Genomic DNA, 22,020 nt, shown 5'->3' on the forward strand with positions numbered 1-22,020 from the left:
ACATCTCCACGTACCGACAACACCGTCGGAAAACAATAACAGCAGCGCGTCTAGTCTGGTGTTTACCAAAACAGACCTGAGAGAATCACTATATCTGATAAAGTTCCAGAAAGTTTTCTATGTCCGAGGTAAACTTCAGTCAAGATCAGTTAAATTATAATGTTGATGAGGTGCGTTGGGCATTTGCGAGCATATCAATAAATGTGGAAAAGAAGCAATAAATATTCATACAGATGAAACGTTTAAAAGGAATGGAATAAATTTCCCGGAATTTTTCTTCGGCATCTGTTTCCTCTTTGACTTCATTATTTGCATTTTGTCAATCTTGGAAATACAATATCCTCTTTTGTATTTTAATGGTATATTTTCTTGATGGGCCAACGTGATACACAATACGTCTGATAATACACATAATGAATTGTTCCAGACATGAGTGAGTGTCGTTTTAAGCTTCGCTCAGCGATATTCCAGCTATTTGGCGGCGGTCTGTAATTCACAGAGCATTGACCAGACAATCCAATGATCAACAACATGAACATCGATCTGCGCAAATGGGAACCAATGACATGTGTCAACCAAGTCAGCGAGTTTTCCAACCCGATCCCGTCAATCGCCTCTTAAAACAAGCATGGGTCACTGTTGACCAGTATTTTTGCTCGGATCTCCACGAGTCCACTTGCCTTTGAAAGTAGGAGTTTGTTGCTCAACCCGACACTCCATCATTGCGGGGGTGGCTGTAAATACATCGGACAGTGAGAACAGTGAACACTCAGCAGTATTCCACCTGTATGACGGTCTGCTACTAATCAAGTCTAAACCAGACAGCCAAGTGATCAACAGATTGAGCATCGATCTACGCCTTTGGGATACGAGTCAGCGAGCCTGTTAGTTGCCGATTACAACAAGTATTAGTTGGTCGAGCCCAACTCCAACTTGCGCCTTCAAAGTTTCAGACAAGTGGAGGTGGAAGTTTAGTGGATGAACGTGTTTGTTTTCCTAGGTCACCATGCTACGATGGCCTCATTAGAAACCAGACAATGAATGAAAGACCAGACAATCCAGTGCCACAATAGCCAAAGAGTCGTTGTCCATATTCATTACCAGTGACAACATCTGACTTCTTTAGATACCAGCCTCAGAAAGACAGGGTGTACAACTGAACAGAATATCTGTACCATCAGTGTCGTATTGAAATGTATCAAAGCAGTTATTCCCCCAGCTTGAGGATGCTTGAAACGGGTTTAATAGTTGCCGTCACGTTTGCCTGTTTATGTTTTCATTAGCAGTAGTGTTTTATTAGACCAATCTGGATATTGCGATTACGAATATACAGTTTGGGACATCGAATGCCTCACCAAATCAACCCATACGATGACAGTAAGTTTTCCAGCTTCTTTACTCACAAAGAGTGAAAAAAGTGACTATATCACCTTTAAATTGCCCAAAGCAGTCTGAAGGCATTCCGGTCCTATTTAGTCGCTAGTTATTAACATATTAACGATAATGCGTCTTTCAACGGCACAACCATATTTTAAGAAGCGAGTGGTAATTGATTGCAGAGATCCACTAATCGAATCTGACCAAGTCAAACCAGTGATTGATATTTAGAGCATCCCTCTGCAACTGATGTACGCTCAGGGCCAATAAATATCCGAGAAACGTATGGACCTTAGAGCCCGTTTCAAGTCATCGTAAGCCTAACAACGCGTAACGTTTCTCTAAACATTCGTATCTCCTGTTACAGCATATATAATGACGAATGCTACGAGAAAAGTGGTAAGGCAATACATATCTATTCTACGTCTTCGGTATCTCTGTATGTCAAATGAAAAGACTTGAGGATTTAAAAGTTTGCTTTGTTTGAAGTACATGGTCTATGTATCATTATTACCCGCCTATTTTCATCGCTGCTACCGCAGTTAGCCCCTGGTCTATTTGGTCTAGGTTCCGGTATTTACAATGTGATACAACCCCAACAATGCTAGCTGCTGTATCAAGGTACAATAGACCTTAGACTTTGACCACCGCAGTATTTAGAGGTGATGGATCAGTATTGAATGCACGTTCGACTGAGAAGAATATCCCCGGGGGCCTCTGTGTCTCCACGTTTATATTTTTAACCAGTTTGCCCATGAGTCTCTATGGGTTGTTTGAGTTGACCAATACTCCGTTACAATGTTCCTATATGACGACACACGAATCTGTTTGATAGGGTAAGATTACCGTTACAAAGTCGCTGATTCCTGCACTATTTCCTGCCAGTCGTATATGTTATGCACGCATACATAGGTATAGTTTCCTAACAAGAATTCTCTGAGGATCGAAGTTTTACGTAGGCTGATATCGACATTCTTGACTGTCTTCACATGCGACCAGGCTGTTACTAACGACCGTCAGTTTACAATACACTCGTATTCCTGTCGCATGAAGAGAACTCAAGAGGGACAAGTTTGGTTCAAAGGGGCGTATGCCCCTGGGTGCTTCGACATTTTGTGGTCTCCATTACTTTGTTAGGGAGGAGTTTTTAATACGGGGAGATTTCTGAACTGGTGGTCAGGTTTTTTAATACAGCCGACCAAAAGTATGATGTTTACATTTGTGCATTGCAGTTCCCTGTAATGTTAATATCTGTGTTTGTTCACACAGACATTCACACTCTGTGACGGTTTCGAGTCAGACTACGTGAGGATTCTTTGTCTATTTCAGGGGTCGAGTTGAACAAAGCTGAGTATCGACTGTTCATATCATGTGGTGACATACATGTCGACTGATTGAATCTGTGTTTACCTTGTCCCAAATAGAGTGTTTAACAGACTCTGTGTCTAATTTGTAATATTGAACATAAGTATTTTTGTTTCGAGAAATCGGGGCCAGTTCTATTCAGAACACATTAGTATTTGTGAGTAGAATTTCGGGGTTAGATCTTGGCTAGACAGATATACTCAAAGGCAAAAAGTTAGTCTGATCAACATGTTTGTTTATATGAATAAGAAAACTTTTATAACGCTTTTCAAAAATTCTATGTAATACACTTAATCCATAAGACAGACAGGGCCTTATACGTAGTTTTGTTTTGTGTGCGATTTCCGAAGTCGTTCAAGAAGTCCGTATAAAAAGGCCTAAAAGGCCTGAATCATTGCTTAGACGTCGACGGGTCATCGAAACACAAATTTGGAAGATGCTTAGATTTTTCTCCAACAGAAAATGAAAAATGAAAAGTGGCGAGCCATTGGAATGTTTGAAACTTGACACCTGCGCAACGTTACACAGCAGTTTAATGCACATCATGAACATCATATGCCGCTTGAGGAGACGTTATCAACAAAACGCCGTCGGTGAAGGCCGTCCCCGAGGAGGATGTCCATCTCTAACCACGTCACGCAACTACACTGGATTCGAACCAGCCATCTGCTCCAAAGATCCCAACACTGGCAGTTCCAGGTTCCAGGTGTCACCAGCGTTCTATGACTGCGGTGCGTGCTATCTTCAATGACTAGTCTAGATTCCTTCCGAACCGCGCTAATGGCCGAGCCCAGATCTATGCCCTATCGAACACGTCTGGGACGAAATGGAGATGAGGCTGAATCATTGGTTTGGTCGAATCCCCCCCCCCCCCCCCCCCCCCCCCCCAAGCCCCGCTTCAGCAACTCCGCCGGGTGCTGTCACAGATATGGTATGCCACTCTACAATACTTCTTGTGACTTTTGATTGGCTCTTTGAGACGCAGTTGTCAACCATGCATCAATGTTCATGGTGGACAATCACGTTATTCACTTGTGAATTTCATTTTGATCATTCTCACTCTATGGTCTCATTAGCATGTGTCCACCAGAAAATGTTTATAAAGTGCCGTTTGCTGTCCTATTATGGAATGATTTTCTTGCAGTGTTAAAGATATCTCCTCGTGAAAATATCAGTTGTCATTATCTAACTTCAAGTCAGTCACAATAGTGGGCATCGGGAACACTCGTCGTAAGTGCTCAGTTCACCATACAGAGCTTTGGCGTGCCAGAAACCAATATTTGCTTGCTCATGAAATGACATCGTTCTGACAGAACAGAAACGATAGTCCAAACTATATTTAATGTTCCGTGCTGAAAACAGCACAGATGATACGGCAGGCAAGTGGGAGCAACAGCATATAGTTAAATATAGATATCAGAGCAATAACAGACTGGCATTATACAATCAACATCTCAGTCCGGAAACGTGTTCCACTCGATGGCCAGGAACACATCATTATTTTAATCCTACACATCAATAGTATCAATATTTGGAATGAGTTCAAGGGTTCTAAAATTAATAGCATCCCATACGTTCCCACAAGAAGCCATCCGTCAACATAATTCTATTTGGAATCTTTAATCTACATTCTTTTAATTACTTAACCATAGACCATTCCTCAGCTTTTACTCCCATAATAGAGGGGATCTTTTTCAATCCGATAAATAGACAGACGTCCATCTTACGTCATGTGTAAGGACTGCCATACAGTGATACATAAACACAATATGTACCGCTTAGAGAGCCATGCATATATGTTTTCACAGACAGCCGTGTATTGAGAAGAAACACTTTTCGAGCAGTCAGAAGCAGTCGAGTGATGTGCACCAGCCGACATTTCACTCAAAACTTTGTAACGATTGTGACGCATACATACCAAACCTAGAACCTGTGTATTGATAACAAGATGAAGTTAAAAACGGATTCAGATTCGGAAACGGAAAATATTCAGATTCGGGATTCGAATCCCGAATCCTCAATCCGTTTCTAACTTCACGTTGTTCGTATTTATCCTATGCTCAAAATATGATTCAAACTGTCAGACAGTGGAGAAGTACATGTACGTGCCATTTCCATCTGTTAGTTGGCATGATTATCCAGTTGTCGTAAGATCTGAACGCTATAGAATGGGTCAGAATCAGAAGAGATATATGCTTATTGCTATGTCGCGTTTCACAGAATTGTTTGGGTTTAACGACAACTGAATCTCATTTTAGACGTCATCATACCGATGCCATGAACATAACTCATGTCTCCAATGACTGCCTGTCCTACTTTTCAGATATATGTCGATCCACGTAAAGGTCTGACATAATTCGTCACCACAGTCTAATCGTCACACCACAGTTTTCCCTATCACGAGATTCCCTATCACGAGATTCCCTGTCACGAGATTCCCTATCACGAGATTCCCTATCACGAGATTCCCCCTTTTCGCGAGGACTAAAAAGGATAAAAAGATCAGTCTATTCGTGTTGTTGGCTTAACTATAGAGACGATGTATCATTATTAATGTAAGCCAGGTTCGTTGGATCATGAATGCAAAATGTCATCCAGACTTCATTGGATTAGCTTCCAAACATATATATGACCTAAGTAGGAACGAGGAAACATAATGAAGTAAATCCTTAGTAATTACCGTGCGTTAGTGTTATAAAGCGGACATAGTGGAGAAGTACATGTACGTGCTTCAGTAAGGACACGGGTGCCCTGGTGTGCTGACAGGTGCCCTGGTGTGCTGACAGGTGCCCTGGTGTGCTGACAGGTACATTATATCCAGTGCGAGTTATAGTTGCAGGTAGCCCATAGCCTGCCCTAACAAGTGTTCCATGATATATAGTATTCCCAGAAATTATTGAGAATCATGTTGCGTCATGTAACTCATTACGTTTATTAATTTCTGGCGTTTTACTTACATAAACATGTTAAAACATCATCCTTTTACAGTCTCAGTCTTGTTTTAGTACTTTGTTAGACCTCCTCGCTCAGCAATGCATGCCTGAATACGCCTAGGCACACTACCCATCAAAGTTTGTAGGTAATCGTGTGACAGGGTATCCCAATATTGGACCACCTCGGCCTTCATATCTTCAATATTTCTCAGTCCCTTTTGGTTTATTCTGTCCTTCATGACTCCCCACACATTCTCAATTGGGTTTAGGTCTGGGCTGTAACTGGGCCAGTCTAAAACTTGAACATTTTCGCCCGACAACCACTGTTTTGTGTAGCGCGCAGTGTGTTTTGGGTGATTATCATGCTGGAAAATCCAATCATCTTCATACAATGTTTGTGCTGTCGGAAGAAGGTGACCATTTAGAATGTCAACGTATCTTTCTTTGTCAAGTTTCCCGTGAAAACACACAATGGCGTCACTCCGCGAGCCTATATGCCACCCCACATGTGAAACTTCGGGCTATGTTTTGGTCGCTGGTAGATAGGTTTGACAGTATCTTTGGTCCAAATTTTCACACAATTAGGGAAAAGCCAAACAGAACTTTCATCCGAAAAGAAAACATAATCCCAATCTTGATTTTCATGAGCCCGACACCAGTTTAAACGTTTTTCCTTTTGTGCATCTTTCATCAACGGCGAGGGAATTCCACTTTTTTCACCCAATTAAGTCTCTGTAATTCCTGCCTAAATGTTTCATTGCATACCTGAGGACTTCCTCTGCTAATCATTTCATTTCTGATGTTCTCAGCACTTTTCAATTTGCCCCTACTCACAATCTGCCCAAGTCTTCGGCGATCCACAACACTGAATTTCCTAGGCCGACCTGCCCCTGCTTTGTGCTCTATCCCGGTTCCTGTTTGAATATTCTTCACAGTTCTGTATACTGTAGACAGAGGAATACCATGTCTACAAGCTAACACTTTAGCATCAGCCTCACCCCTTTCAAAATCATCTAGAATGAGCTTTCTTTTCTCTCTTGCTGTAAATTCTGCCATGTCAACACAGGAAGCCGTCTGCTCAGACAAGGGAGATAGCTCTTGACGTAATGAGTTGCCTTCTAAGCCTTCAAGAGTTGTCTCCCTTATTTAGTATGCTTAGTGCATAGTGAAAGCCCTTTTTCCAACCTTAGCATCATTAGAAAAAAAGAAAGATTTTCTCAATAATTTCTGGGAACACTGTAGTTAATAATGAAAGTACTCTTTGGCAGGATCATGATTACAATTAAACATCATCACATGAATCATCATGCATATGCGGTTATCCGGGCCGGATAAGTTCCTCACCAAAGTACTTAAACAATGACTGAGTAATGAATTATTACTAATATGTGTGCAATCGCGGTTCCTCCAAGGCGTTGATTTATGATACACACTGTTCCACCGGTCATATAATGTTGCATTGATGCTTACACAGAATCACGTGTAATAACACGTGTATGTTCAGCTGACCGTCTCAGTATTTTGGTCATATTCCACGGCAGGCCTAATATTGAAAGCATCAGACTCTTTAATCACAGGTGGTGATGCACTGTTTATAATTTCTGTTCCAGATGTCTGCGATGTCCAGCCCATGTTTAGATTTATGTCGGTAACAACGCTCTGATAAGTATGTTGGTGAAAGCAAAAGTCAGGGTAAGTGCTGCTGTCTGCTTACAATCAGTTATCTGTAAAAGATGATGGATCTGCTATTTTAGAGTAAATTAACGTAAATGATTTCATTCCACAGAAAACTAGGGGGCCGTGTGGTTAAAACCGAAGGCACAGGTTCGATTCCCCACATGGGTTAAAGTGTAAAACCCATCTCTGGTGTCCATCACCGTGATAGTGCTGGAATATTGCCATAAGCGGAGTTATGCCAACCCCCACTCAACTCGGGATCCGCGTTAACTATAACATGTCATCTCAAAGTCAACCCACCATTAAAGTAATTCTTTTCAAATAAGATGAAATAGACATGCAATGTTACAAAGGAAATTAAATAAGATAATTTCAGAAAAGATCCACTCTTGAGCATCGACTTGAGATTCATCCAAACCTTTGTTGTGGACGGGAATATGTAAATATGCGACGTTGGCATTGTTTCCTCAACAGTACTCCTTGTTGTCAGACCGGTCTGTATTAATTAAGTTCAATATATTTTCTGTACATTTTGATATCTGCAAAATGACGAGTGACCTAAATCTACTTCTTTTGCAGGCAGTACTCTGCTGTCTGTCAGTGTTGGGTGTTTTGGAAGGTGAGAACATTGTATAGTCAAACAAAAGTTGTGACAGTATTATATTAACGTTTTAGCATTAGCATGATGCACTGAACAAAATGCATGAAGCATAAAATGGATAATTCATACGTTTGAAATGAGGGAGTTTACTTTTACGCCGCACTCGGCAGTATTCATGTTTTTGAGCTTCTGTCTATACATAAACGAGTCTGGACTAGACAGTTAAATGATCACCAGCATGAACATCGATCCGACGACACGTCAACGAGCCTGACCCATGGGAACCCGTTAAATCGTTGCTTACGACAAACGTGGATTACTAAAGATGAATTCTAACCCGGATCTCACATGAACAGTGAAGCAAATCCGACAGAACAGTCTCCTAACAAAACAAAGGCTCATGGGGATAAACTTCCTGTGGGTCGGTAGGAGAGACTAGGCATGAGATGAGGCATGACATTTCTAACAGGACACCGAGCAATACAACAAATGTTCCAGAAACATACGGCACGTGGGTGTTATGACCAAATTAATATTTATTACAACCATGTCATGACGAACGGATGCTTACACAAGGATCTTGACAATTGTGAGAATTTGCTGTTGTTGATTCTTAATGAAACAAAATACGCAACCAAATAATTCCAGGAAAGTTTTCTGGCAAAACGGAAACCTGACTTTTCATCATGGAAGTTGGCTAGTATCATATGCTAGCGCAACTCAGATATCAAGGATACCCAATTAAGGCACGCTGAACTCACTTAACCCCCTGGATGCCACAGGGACATATATGTCCCTCCTCTACATACCTCACTTGGAAGTCTAAAAACATTCTAAATATACCACGCATATATAAATACTTCACAGTTTTGAATTCTACGGAAAATTCCCAGTTTCTTGATACCATCCACTATTATCTCAGACCAAGCTAAAGTGCTTAAAATCGTCTTTCAAAATAGGCTTCATCGTAAATGCCGCCATTTTTCAAACTGTACAAAATCGAGATTCACAGCGTTATTTGCAGTATCTTTTGAAATGTGAAAATCGGATAATTACTGGGAGTGATGAATTTCATAAATAGCATATTAATCATCACTGATATCAAGTTTTCATGTAACCAGTAATAATTCTGAAACGTCACCGATGTAACCAGAATCGGTTGGGATGTTTTCGAAAATGCACTTACACGAACGCCGAAGTGCGCTTTCCGCCATATTGGATAGTGTTTACAAAATCACGTTTCGAGAAGGCCGGTATTGAGACGCCTATTGCATCATGTATTCTTCATAGTTAGCTGCGACAAATGCATCATTGAATTCCCCAAGCATCTTAGAATCAAATTACAAAAGGTCTTTGTCACCAGTACCAACTGTCTAGACAAAACGAAACGAAACATACTTTGTAAGAAAACGAACGCTGTGCTCGAAAGACAGCGCTTGACTGCACTGTAAACAAAGAAAAATTCCAATTTTACACTGCGTAGCATTTTCGGAGATTTTCCAACATCCAGACGTCTAATCATTGCTTACAATGGCTCAATACTTTTAGTATATTGGGGGGAAGAGTATCGTAGCAAGAAAAAGCAAACTGAAAACAGATGCAATGAAATAATTTGGTAATTCATAAGAAACTGTCAAACTTTTAGTGCAGCGTGACTCCATGAGTGACGCAAAATCACGCAGAACGACAACGGTACTTATCGGCATTTCTGGCTTCTTCCGTCATTTACAATGTAAACGACAAAAACATATAACAATACACAGATAGTCAGAATAATTCTGATTACTTACATGTCACATTTATATACAAAAGATACCTGAATCAAGCAAAAAGTCCTCGCAAATTCCTGTGTACCCTTCTCAGCGAAGCCGCCATTTTGAAAGAAATCGGTCATCGGTAGCGATGTCACACGTCAACATTGTTGCACATATTAGGCAATTTTTTGAGGTGAAGGTCGGTTGAACAAGAGTAAACACAATGCCCATACCATTCCGATTGCATCTTTAGTATTGTGATGTATATTTTGCATATCGTTCAGATATTTTTTCATGAAACTGATTTCATTATCTGCATATATCCATGTTCAACACCATATCATATGTGGATATAAGGTATGCGTTTTTATTCTTTGAAAGCTTTTGATTGTTTGAATAATACTTACATGGGAAATTGACTCAGTAAGTGTACTATACCACATTTTAAGCCTCTACACAAGTGTTGGAAGATCACACGTAGCCTTTACTGCAACATGTGCTTTAGTTCCCGTGATGTGCAATATTCAATACGTTGGGACAAATATTGCAGTTTCATATGAACAGGTTAATAAACAGCGATTTAATTCCAACTTATAAGTAAAACGGATAATATTAATGAAAATGATTTGCACATTTTATGAAATGTAGGGGCGCACATACTACTATTTAAAGGAATTGTCTTGTTCATTGTATTGGTTTATGTCGTTTTTATAGACAAAACAATTATGAATATTAATTGACCAGGTGCGAGTTTGTCAAAAACGTTTCATGATTCATTATCATTTTTCTCGATAATAAAGTCAATTCAAATTCGATTAAAATATATCTGATGGCATAATATCTAACTCAAACAATATTTATACGAAAATTGTTAAAAATATATAAACCAGGTCATGTCTTAATTTGGACAAACCTTACGTCCATATCCTAATACTTCTGTACTGAAAAAGCGATCTCTTTGTACCTTTCATTGCATACTTATGATGGAATTGATTTCATAATCATGAGAAGAAAAGTCTATTTCCTAAATGAATATTCAATGAATAATCAGGTATTGTGAAATTTTCATTTATGCTAAATTGATGCTAGGCAGGTGCGCGTGTTGCTCACAATAAGATATGTAGTAGAACCGTGTAATTGTTGATATGTTCAGGGCACTATTTCAGTGATAAAACCATTCATTTTATATTTTGTTGAAAAGTAAAAGTGTTGAATTCTGACACAGAAGCCGAGATCTTTTACTCATTGAGTGGAAATTAGGTTAGATATATACTAATCAGCAACCAGAGTTGTCTTTTTCCGACGTCACAAAATGCACGAAACATGCCGTGACGTCAACTAAAATGTCGCTTTAATTTCAGTTATTTCATTACATTTGAAATTGTGGCTGTTACTTCGTTAATAATGATGCAAAATTAATAAAAACACATCTACACAAACAGGAGAATATGGGAATCTAAGAACTAAAATATGTATTGGATAGGGACATCCAAATCGCTATTACCTGCTTTTTGATGTAGTACACTGGCATCTTATCTTACAAATTGTGAATCTACCAAACGGTATCCTCTCACATTGGGGAACTTTGTATGGGAATAGTTTGGTTCTTTGTGAACAAAACATCACGGAAATATTATGTCGGTATCCACAGCAAATTCTCTCCATGTGATCGGAGTTACATTGACCTAATGTAAACCATAGCTGAGTTATGCCCCCTTATCTTTATACGTGCATGAATACTGTGTCGACGTTTGACGTCATGGTAGAAAATCGATTTTTGACATTTATTGCAGGTCATTTTTGATTTTGTGATTATGACGTTATGCATTAGTACATACATCCATTTCATATACAGTTATGTCGTTCAGATATCAAGCTGTATTTTCTTCGCTCACACTTTCCGCAAAGATGCCAAATTAAAAAAAAACCGTAGCAGAGTGCTTTTATTGGTGCACGATAAAAAACGGAGAAATATACTGTTTTTCAACACACACAAAAGTTTTGGACAACTTTTAGCAGTGTCTATTTCTCAGACCCCTGAGGTAGCCGCATATATATTTATACCAACTGATGTGAAATTAAATATTCTACATTTCTGTGCAATTTTATAGCCGTACGCAGATCCAGTACCACGCGAGCGCAATCTCGCACAACGTTCACTTTTCAAACCTTACGAAAATGTGCGCTTGAAAAAAAACTCGGCATCCAGGGGGTTAAGGCCAACTAGCGTAGTCTTCTAGTAGTGTTCCTGTAAGACAAAATGTTTACCGTCTTTTTCTTATGATTACGTGGTTGACGTGTTCGGCAAATATTCCTAAACAGGAGACATTAGACGTGGGTCAGGGATCGAGTGACTTTAATTTGTCGTGTAACATTTTGTGAAACAACAGGAAATAGTGTAGATATAACATCACAGCTAATTTATTTGTATCGTATTCATTCATATCACCTCATTCATGTAAGCCCTCGCTTTTTGTTTTTGTTTTGTTTTGTTTTTTGTTGTTGGTTTTGTTTTTTTCTTTTTTTTTCCTTTTTTTTAGGTTATTGCAGCCAGTGTTTCGTCAGCTGTGTATGTATATTGTTCAATCATTTTAAGTCTGTCTCAGAATCCCTGTACCACCATAATTCTCTTTTTGCCAATGGCAGTGCCATGGCAGTGCCATGGCAGTGCCAAAGCAGTGCCAAACGGAGGAAGTCTTAATTTCCTCAGGTCTGAAGTTCACTGTGGCTTCATTCAATTTAAGTACGTTTATTTGTTACTATCACAATTAGTCCATCGTTCATTTAAATCATTATGGAAAAGGTCGGATTCCAAGCAAGAAAGCAGTGTTTGAGGTGTAGTTCTGGTTTCCCATATGTCACTGGAATATTGCTAAAAGTAACGCCAGATATTAGCATTAGCTCACTGTCTCGAAATACAAGTGCTAATGTGTGTCCCTGAACTAACTGTTGACAGTTCAGGTGACTGGAGTAGTGTGACTATACCTAGGAAACTCAACTATGTTTAAAGGGCGCCATTTATTTTTTACCCTTTCAACAAAACCATGCCACTTTCACATCTGTTCGTTTTACTTGTCTTTAGATGCTTCGGCGATGCCAAAGGGACGACAATTCGTTACAGCGTTCTTTGAACAAGTATACCAAGGTTCAAGCTTTCCAAACATGTTCTTCGTGATGCTGTCTGAGGTGAATGCCACTGTTCACGTTGAAAGTGGATTCGGTATTTCGGAAGATTTACACATCCAAGCCAGGGAAGAATACAAATACAAAGTTGATGAAAGTTTTTATTACCAAGCCAACCTTCAGGTGACTGACATGTCATTCCACTTTTCATCCACTGAGGATATAACCCTGTTCTGTTATAACGCTCTGGTTCATAGAGGAGATGGATACCTTGCCTTGCCGATAGAGGCATTATCGACGGAATATATCGTAGTGACACACATTGATGATAACACAGGATATCAGGCAGACCTTCCTTACACGTCAACAACACAAACTGTTTTCCTCATCGTCGCTACGGACGACAATACCCAGGTGAACATAAGTCTTAAGATACAAGGACCCCTTATGGCTGATGGATGTGGCAATGGAACGTTCTTCAATGGAGAAAGCAGAACGTTCACACTCAACAAGTATCAGACAGTTGGTGCCTATTGTGCCGAGGACATTACTGGAACACTGATCACCAGTGACAAACCTGTGGCTGTGATTAGTGGACATAATATGAAGTACACCAGTAACACTAAAGATGGCATGGTAGAAATGTTGCTGCCTGTAAAATCATTTGGAAGAAGCTATTACTTGCCAGAACCACTACCTGTTACTGGTGGGGCTATATACAGAGTTGTTGGATCATCAGCGTCAACCACCGTCCGCTCCCCGTCAGTCAGTAGTATATCCTTCTCTGTGGGTGAACGGGAGTATCATGACATAACTATTGACTCCACCACAGGCCCACTGTACATTGAAGCCGACAAACCCGTCATGGTTGTTCAGATAGTTATAAAGATACCATCCATGGCACTCGTCCCACCGACCAGTTTATACTCCAGCTCTTATGACTTCGGAAAACCTGTTCTTCACGCGCAATATGACCTAAAGAAGGTGTATATAACGGTCATTGTTCCCACTGACAACGTTCTCGGAATACGTCCACAGATATTCCCCCAGTTTAAGGTAATTAAAGGAAGCTGTTTCTCAGAGGCATCAGTGGAGGTGACAACACCAGGATTTTACAGCCTGACCCACGTGGACGATGTTCCATTTGGAGCCATGATGTACACGTTTCCGTTTGTTGACGCTCAGTGTGTCTTTACCCACCCGGCCGGATTAAATCTGACAAATGATGCAGGTAAGACTAAATATAAATAAGACGAGTCCTAATATCGCATTATTATGACAATAACACGGGGATACGCAAGAAAGAACGAAACAAACAAACAAACAGAGCGAAAACAATTTGCTATCGGTTACCGATATGAAAAGTTATACACGCATAACCAATAGCTACTGAGTGCGGGTAAATGAGAAAATGATATTTATCTATTGTACAATGAATCCTAAATACATAACATTACCAACTCAAGAGATGAACCACCTCAAATGGACCAAGGGTTCATGGTGTCAATAACACGAATAACTGTTGGCATAGCTTTAAATTTTACATACGTTGGCCGTGCATGACTGTTTTGGAGCTGCCGAATGTTTACAGGTAACAATAGCCGGTTCACAACAACTTACTTTAAACCTTGCAAATCTAGCAAGGGGGGTTTGTTTTGAAGTCATACATCTAATATGGGCATATGCCTTCTTGTGTCATTTGAAATCGTAAGATCGAGAACAAAAGAAACATGAGATGTAATCATTTAAGCATGAACAGGAATAAGTTACAACTGTAAGGCAATATTTAAATTAGGACCCCTTAAAGGTAACTGTTACAGAAACAAAACACAATGACAAGGGAAACACATGTTATCACACTGAACAAGGCTGGGACTGCATTAAACATGTTTGGCCATATTATTACTGAGTGAGTGAGAGACTGAGTGAGTTTAGGTCTACATCGTCACTCAGCAACATTACAGCTATATGGTGGCGGTCTGTAAATAATCGCGTCTGCACCAGACAATCCAGTGATCAACAACATGAGCATCGATCGGCGCAATTGGGAACCGATGACATGTGTCAACCAAGTCAGCGAGCCTGACCACCAGATCGTTAGTTGTCGCCTTTTATGGCAAGCATGGGTTGCTGATGGCCTATTCTACCCCGGACCTTCACGGGTCTATGATTACTGAATCTTTTTCTAAGTTTCAAGAATAGATAGGCACTAAGGTCGCTTTGTGACGACAGAAACATGATTCAGTGTGCAAATGATATGCAGAAAACGTCTCTCCACTGGCACCACCAAAAATCACAAATGTATGGCATAAATATCTTTCAGACAAACCTACGTTCATGTACTTTCAGTGTCTGAATTTTCAGTTGTTCAGCATTAAATTGTATTATTTCTTATACTGGGTTTAACTACGACTGCTCTGTCTGCCCTGTGCTTATGGAACTGGTGCTCGATATATTGAACACTGAACACATTGAACAATTAGTAAGCTATATGTGTGCATCAAAGTTCATATTCATTTCCGTCTTTCAGACAAAACATCATGTCCTGCATCACAAGTGTGTTCAGATGGGACCCCGTACCCGTGCTCATGTTCAGCAGGTTATTTTGAATACCAGTGTAATGACAGTAAGTGTTTCGCCCTTCTTTTTCCGCATAGGGACGAACTTCTGGGAATAAGATGTTTCGTTATACAGTTCATGCGTCTTTAGTTTTGATCGTCGTTACAAATTCTGATGTTCTCAGCGTAAAAATGTTATCAGTTTTCCTCTGCAAACAATACAGCAAAGCCCCAGGGTACGTTTTACAGCATTGCTGGTTAACGATGATTATTTTCGTGAACAGCTCTAGTTAAGATATGTCCTGCATGTTTGTTTCTGGGTTAAGTCATGTTGTAAAACATAGGGTTGACGGGTTTTTTTTACAGCTTCTGCCGGGTGCACCATTGACACATGTCAGTACTCCAGTACCTGTAATAGTCTGATCAACCTATACCAATGTAACTGTGTCAATGGGTCGGGAGGAGCCCACTGCGAGACTGGTGAGCAATAACTTTTATATTACTTTTCACTTTGATAAAGAACGTTGTGGCCACGTGCGTGCGTACGTGGATGGGTTCGTATGTGCGTGTGTGAGTGTGTTTAAACAAGTGAACTCTTTAGTTGCACAAGCAGTCAATATAAAAAAAGAATTCTAGTTCTGTATCCAATCTTCTTGACTTATATAGGGCTTAACAGCTCGTCGGGAAAATAAGGGTAGTTGAGGCGAACCACAAAGGTGGTATCTTTTTTTTCATTTTTCTACTTTTATCTTATTTTATTTTTTTTATTTTATGTTGTTGTTTTTTTGTTTTTTTGTTTTTGTTTTGTTTTTTTCGGGGGGGAAGGGGGGGATGTCATAATGTGTACTACAGTTACTGACAACGAAGAGAGATGGGAATCATATTCAAGGTTGTCTAGTGTGTGTGTGTGTGTGTGTGTGTGTGTGTGTGTGTGTGTGTGTGTGTGTGTGTGAGAGGGTATGGTGGGGTGGCCAAGTGACTACAGCGCTAGCTCATGTCAATGTTTCATTTCTCTCAGCCTCAACGAATAATGATTCAGTTGCTCTATTGCATCTTCTGACATGTCGTTCGAAGTGCCCATTGAGCACACAAAACGTTTCATTGATGTTGGGGTTTAAATGATCTCACCACCTTTAAGTTTATGGAAGACTATCATGTTTTCATCTTTTAGGGCGTTCCCATACTTTTTGTTTGTGGCATATAAATGTCTAATTTGTTCGTCACGATATGGCTGAAGAATTGTCGATGTGACGTTAAATATTATCTCACTCACTCATTACACATGCATTGGGTACATTTGCTTTGTCTTATTTCAGATATCACTGATAATTGTGTTAACAACAGTTGTGTGAATGGAATCTGTAGCGATCAGCTGGACTCATATGAATGTGATTGTACAGACAGTGGATACAATGGATCTCTGTGTGAAGTAGGTACGTGGTGATACTGTCCTTGCCAAGGCGGTCTTACTTCCGACAAAGAACTCCACCTGATCTCTTGAAGGAAACATACTAGTTTTCGCAGCATATAACGAAACTCCTTAAACTCCTCAAAGTTCAAATATAAGTCTTTTCGTCCAGATAGTCTACTGGTTACTTTGTGCAGTGTCAGCCAATTTGAAGCATATCATTCAGTTTCACCGAGTTACTATTGTCTTTCATACCATAAAAAATATTGAGGAGAAAACATGGCGTTGCATTTAAACTACTGCTCGTATCAGCGTTGTGAGACATGGGATAATTGTAAGAGGCAAGTAGGATCAGTGTGATGATAGAGTTAGAACATATGATGATACAGGTCATAGACGCAGCAAAACTTCAAGGAAACAAACGATCACGGATTATTGTTTAACGCCGCACTCAGCAAAATTCCAGCAATATGGTGGCGGTCTGAAAATGTTCGACTCTGGACAGGACAATCCAGTGATCCACAGTACGAGCATTGATCAGCGCTAAAATGACGTGTGTTGACCAAGTAAGCACGTCTGACCACTTGATCCCCTTAGTCGCCATTCAACGACAAGCATGGATTACTGAAGACCAATATGTAACCACGATCTTCTTCACGTGGTCCCTCCGAGCACGGGCTGGCTGTGACAACAACGGTTTGTCTCCATGGTTACTGATCACTGGCACTCCGAGGGGTGACAGACATCTACAACGATATTGTTTTGGACTTATTCGGGATAACCTTTCTTTAGTATGTCAAGACTATGCGAAAACATTGCCATGTCCTGACGAAGTAACTATACCGTAAGACAATTTAGTGTATTCAATACAATTATGATGTACAATGATACACTTGTGCCAAACTGTATTGAAATTATTCAAGGAAATGTGGAGGTTTACTAGAAATTCGACAAAACTGTGAATAGGCCAAATAGGCCACGTATACGGTCCTGTCACTCTGTCACTTCTGATGCCAATGTTACAATCAGGTACAGCTGATGGCAATTCAGAAAGTAGAACTATCAAATGACAAAAACACTTATCCTATAACGGGGCTGTTGAAGAGGACAACGTGAATTGTTATTACGCTACCTGGGAAGGTGCGGGGTAGAATAGGCCTTCAGCATCCCATGCTTGCCATAAAAGGCGACTACGCCTGTAAGAGGCGACTAACAGGATCGGGTGGTCAGGACTTGGTTGACACATGTCATCGAATCCCAATTGCTCACATATATGTCCATGTTGTTGATCACTGGATTGTCTGGTGCAGACTCGATTATTTACAGACCCCAGCCATATAGCTGGAATATTGCTGAGTGACGATGTAAACCTAAACTCATGCACTCACTGTTATGACGGCACTCACAGATGTCGTTGAGCGAGCACTGGTGGCTATAAATATGAAACCCACATCTTTTCCAGATAAGGCCTTAGGGTACACTCTCCAGAATGGACCATATGGATATGGAATGTATACGCTAGTAGTTTAAGCATTGGCTTCATGAGACCACATACAGGTATTATGACTAATACACAAAGACTTGCTTTGTAGATATCAACGAGTGCGCATCGAACCCATGTGTTAATGGTACCTGTGTTGACGATATAAACAACTACAACTGTTCCTGTGACCCTGGGTATACCGACCGGAACTGTAGCACAGGTGAGAAATCAGGTTTGAATTAATCAGTTGTGAAAGTTTGTTATTTAATGCCTCTATCAGCATTATTCAAGCTATATCACGGCAAACCTGTACAGGCAGTGACTGACATCATGAGCATCGAATTACGCAACTGGTATAGGACGACATCAGTTCACAAGCCTAACTTACAACGAAAAGCATGAAGAAGACCCACAAGGAATCTTCTCGGAAAGTACTGAATGGCGTTCAGAACGAGTTGCCATTTTAAACATCTATTTTCTTGCAGTGAATGAATACCAATGTAATAAATCCTGTTTAAATCTAAACTGGCTAGTATGTAGGTCCTCTTTGAGTTTTCTCGGGATGGTTGGTTCTTGACTGGCTGGTATATTTGTATTTCTATTAGCTTATATGAGATGAAATAATATCGTACGTAGAATGTTTATTTTGCTGAGGGCGTTTATTTCTATGAGATGGGTCATTTTTGTATATTCGCTTAGACATCAACGAATGTGACGCTGGACTTTGTCTGAACGGAGCCACGTGTGTCGATCTTATCAATGCCTTTGATTGTACATGCGCAAGTGGGTTCAATGGAACATTGTGTGAACATGGTAAGTATCCTACTTGGCAACGACATTCACAGATAAAAACAACTTCTGGGAAACGGACGCGAGAGAAACAATGTCACAAACAATCAATCCAATTGATTTTAGATCTATGTTTTATATATTACGTTATGTCTCTTTTGACAACAGCTTGATGTATTTGGGGAGATATCGTGCTCCAGGCTGTACAGAACAAACAAATAATGATGTGACGTTATGATCAGAATGATTCTAATTCTGTGGTGTGCACTCTCCGCATTACCTGTTATTTTAGATGTTCATCTTTTGTTCACTACTAATAGTTTGGTTGCAGTCGCTCAAGCTTGGGAACGATGTAAGAATGCATGTCTAAACCTCGCTAAACCGTGTAACAAACCAGAAGTTTATCAATATTTACTTATCATCATAGTAGTTATTATTATAGCCATTCGAAATGGCAAGATGAAATTTTCACAGCAAGCGCATCAATAACATATATATACACTATGGGATAGATTCTTGTACTTAGGTACGAGATAGACTGATTTGATATAGTCACAAGATGACGTTATAAATTGCTGTTCAATCTTATTACATTAATTTACATGTTTTTAAACAGTATACGTCAAACTGAATAGATGAAGGCACTTTTGTGTATTGTGTATTCCATTGTTCCATCATGACCGTTTCAGACATCGACGAATGTCTGTCTAGTCCCTGTGACAATGGCGGTACATGCAATGACCTTCCCAACTTCTACAATTGTTCGTGCGTTCCAGGGTTCGAGGGTATTCAATGTGACTTAGGTACGACGTTTACATTCTTTCACAAGATGACATGACACAGTGGGCAGCCTAGTTTTAACATGTCCCGTGTCACATGGCCAGTGTTCGATTCACCACATCGGTGCAATGTGTGACACTCATTAAATGTGTTTTTGCTGAAATAGTGCGTAAAACCCGCCCTACTCACTCCCTCTTTCAAAAGGGATTTTTTACCAGGGCATTCACTTTCCAATTATGTTCGATGAACTTGTACTTGTTAGAAAGAATGAAAGCATTGGTTGTAGGTTTATGTCAAATCTACGTTGATATGGTGATAGCTTTTGAGACATCCTTTAATCATGCCAATATTTTGTTTCGGACATTTCCTGGGATTACTAAAATGGGTTCATTTACATTAGAGGATTGCTAACGTTTATTGTCAAAACTGTACATGAAACTTTGGCTTTCAGAAACTAATGAGTGCTTGGGCAACCCGTGTGTAAACGGTACCTGCGTAGACCTATTAAATGACTACAACTGTACCTGTGATCCCGGTTACGAAGGGAAAAACTGCAGTGTCGGTACGATATTAAATTTCTGTCAAGATACCTGTCAAATATTATCCATTCATATCCAAAAAGCGATGTCCTGTTTCGATCTCACTGTTTGAGTGGTGTTTCATTTTCTGCTTAAATAACCAAACTATGTAAAAAACTGTGAAGAACAGGTTAGCAACCAATGACGACTAAAGTAGTCAGGCTCGATCATGCATATCATTGTATCTCATTTGCTCATGACGTCATTAAGTGCAAACCGCAGTCATGTTGCTGGAATATTGTTGTGTCCCTAGTTTATTATAAACAACCAATTTCACGTGGACGTGTCTAACAATGTCTGTAATATTTGTCAGTCAAATGTTCCGGCTCTACAGAGCATGTGCAGAGTAAGAAACAAACGTCATTCATGCAGTTTTGCATTCTACTAATCTTCCACAGAAACCAACGAATGTAACAGTAGTCCTTGTTTAAATGGAGCTGGGTGTGTTGATTTACTGGATGCCTTTGAATGTACATGTTCAAGCGGATTCAACGGGACACGTTGTGAACACGGTTAGTATGCATCTAGTGTGAGCATATCCATGTGTCCAACAGTGAACTCTAGTTACAAATACACATGGAACAGGTTTATCCTTTTCGTCAATGAACTCTGTATGTATTTCAGATATAGACGAATGTCAGTCAAACCCGTGTGTCAATGGTGGCACTTGCAGTGACTCAGCCAACTCCTATAACTGTTCATGTCCACCCGGATATGACGGCGTTAACTGTGAAACAGGTAGGATACCACTTGTATTGTATTGTATTTCATAATCTCACTGTACAGAGGATATACATGCGTGCAAGTCATATCAAAACCAGAATGTTACTGAGAAAGTAATAACCATGTATTTAGGGTAATGCACAACAGGTACAATGTTTCAGAATATTATTTGCATAAATATTTATGTTAGTAATTGAAGACGCGAAAGTATTTTCATCGGGACAAATTATGTTTTAACAAAACGGACTGTATAATGACTGGTTGGGTGCTTGGTTGGTTTGTTGTGCTCGTACTCAGCAATATATATGATATGTGTCTACCACGTACGCGAGCCAGACCACTCCGTCCCATTTAATTATGGTCTCTTACGACTGAGGACCAGTTCGAACGCGGATTTACACGGGTTCCCTCCATTATTAACATATCTACATAATTACTGGTGTTTCTATACTAAGACGCATATATCTAGGTAATTTAACATATGTCCTATTTTTGGTATTACACTTTCTCAGTAAAGTACAAATTCTTGTACCTTTTTGGTGGAGTCCCATGGGGGATTCGAACTCGTACCCACAGAGTCAGCCGCTTAAACAGCTAAGCGGCGCGACTTCCACGAAAATACAAGTCGGACAACTGGTAATCTAAACTGCGTACTTTGTGTACCCCTCTATAAGTTGGCACGGCTCCAACGGCCGTGTAGTCATAATCATATCTAGAAGATGACAATATAGTCAGCACGTACATATCAACTGTTTGGACCCTACTCATTCAAACTGTAATGTTCGTTGTTAGAAATTGTAAAGATTTAAACAGATCCCACATGTTATACAAGCACCTCCATTTTGAAGGCAATGATTATGTAAAATAAGTG

At 40.0% G+C, this 22,020-nt stretch overlaps 1 protein-coding gene across 2 annotated transcripts in view; it reads left to right on the plus strand.

The window, feature by feature from the left end:
- LOC137274603 (fibropellin-1-like) overlaps positions 1-22,020 on the plus strand; it is a 68,592-nt gene that overhangs the window by 39,844 nt on the left and 6,728 nt on the right. For both annotated transcript variants that reach the window (XM_067807883.1, XM_067807882.1), the window contains exons 2-13: positions 7,286-7,367; positions 7,932-7,971; positions 12,790-14,061; positions 15,361-15,456; positions 15,755-15,868; positions 16,705-16,821; positions 18,389-18,499; positions 18,979-19,092; positions 19,758-19,871; positions 20,300-20,410; positions 20,825-20,938; positions 21,051-21,164. In XM_067807883.1, the coding sequence (XP_067663984.1) occupies positions 7,344-7,367; positions 7,932-7,971; positions 12,790-14,061; positions 15,361-15,456; positions 15,755-15,868; positions 16,705-16,821; positions 18,389-18,499; positions 18,979-19,092; positions 19,758-19,871; positions 20,300-20,410; positions 20,825-20,938; positions 21,051-21,164 (2,341 nt within the window). In that variant the 5' untranslated portion in view covers positions 7,286-7,343. The remainder of the gene's footprint in view (positions 1-7,285; positions 7,368-7,931; positions 7,972-12,789; positions 14,062-15,360; positions 15,457-15,754; positions 15,869-16,704; positions 16,822-18,388; positions 18,500-18,978; positions 19,093-19,757; positions 19,872-20,299; positions 20,411-20,824; positions 20,939-21,050; positions 21,165-22,020) is intronic.

The sequence above is a fragment of the Haliotis asinina genome, chromosome 2 (assembly GCF_037392515.1).
Source record: "Haliotis asinina isolate JCU_RB_2024 chromosome 2, JCU_Hal_asi_v2, whole genome shotgun sequence".
NCBI classification, from domain to species: Eukaryota; Metazoa; Mollusca; class Gastropoda; order Lepetellida; family Haliotidae; genus Haliotis; species Haliotis asinina.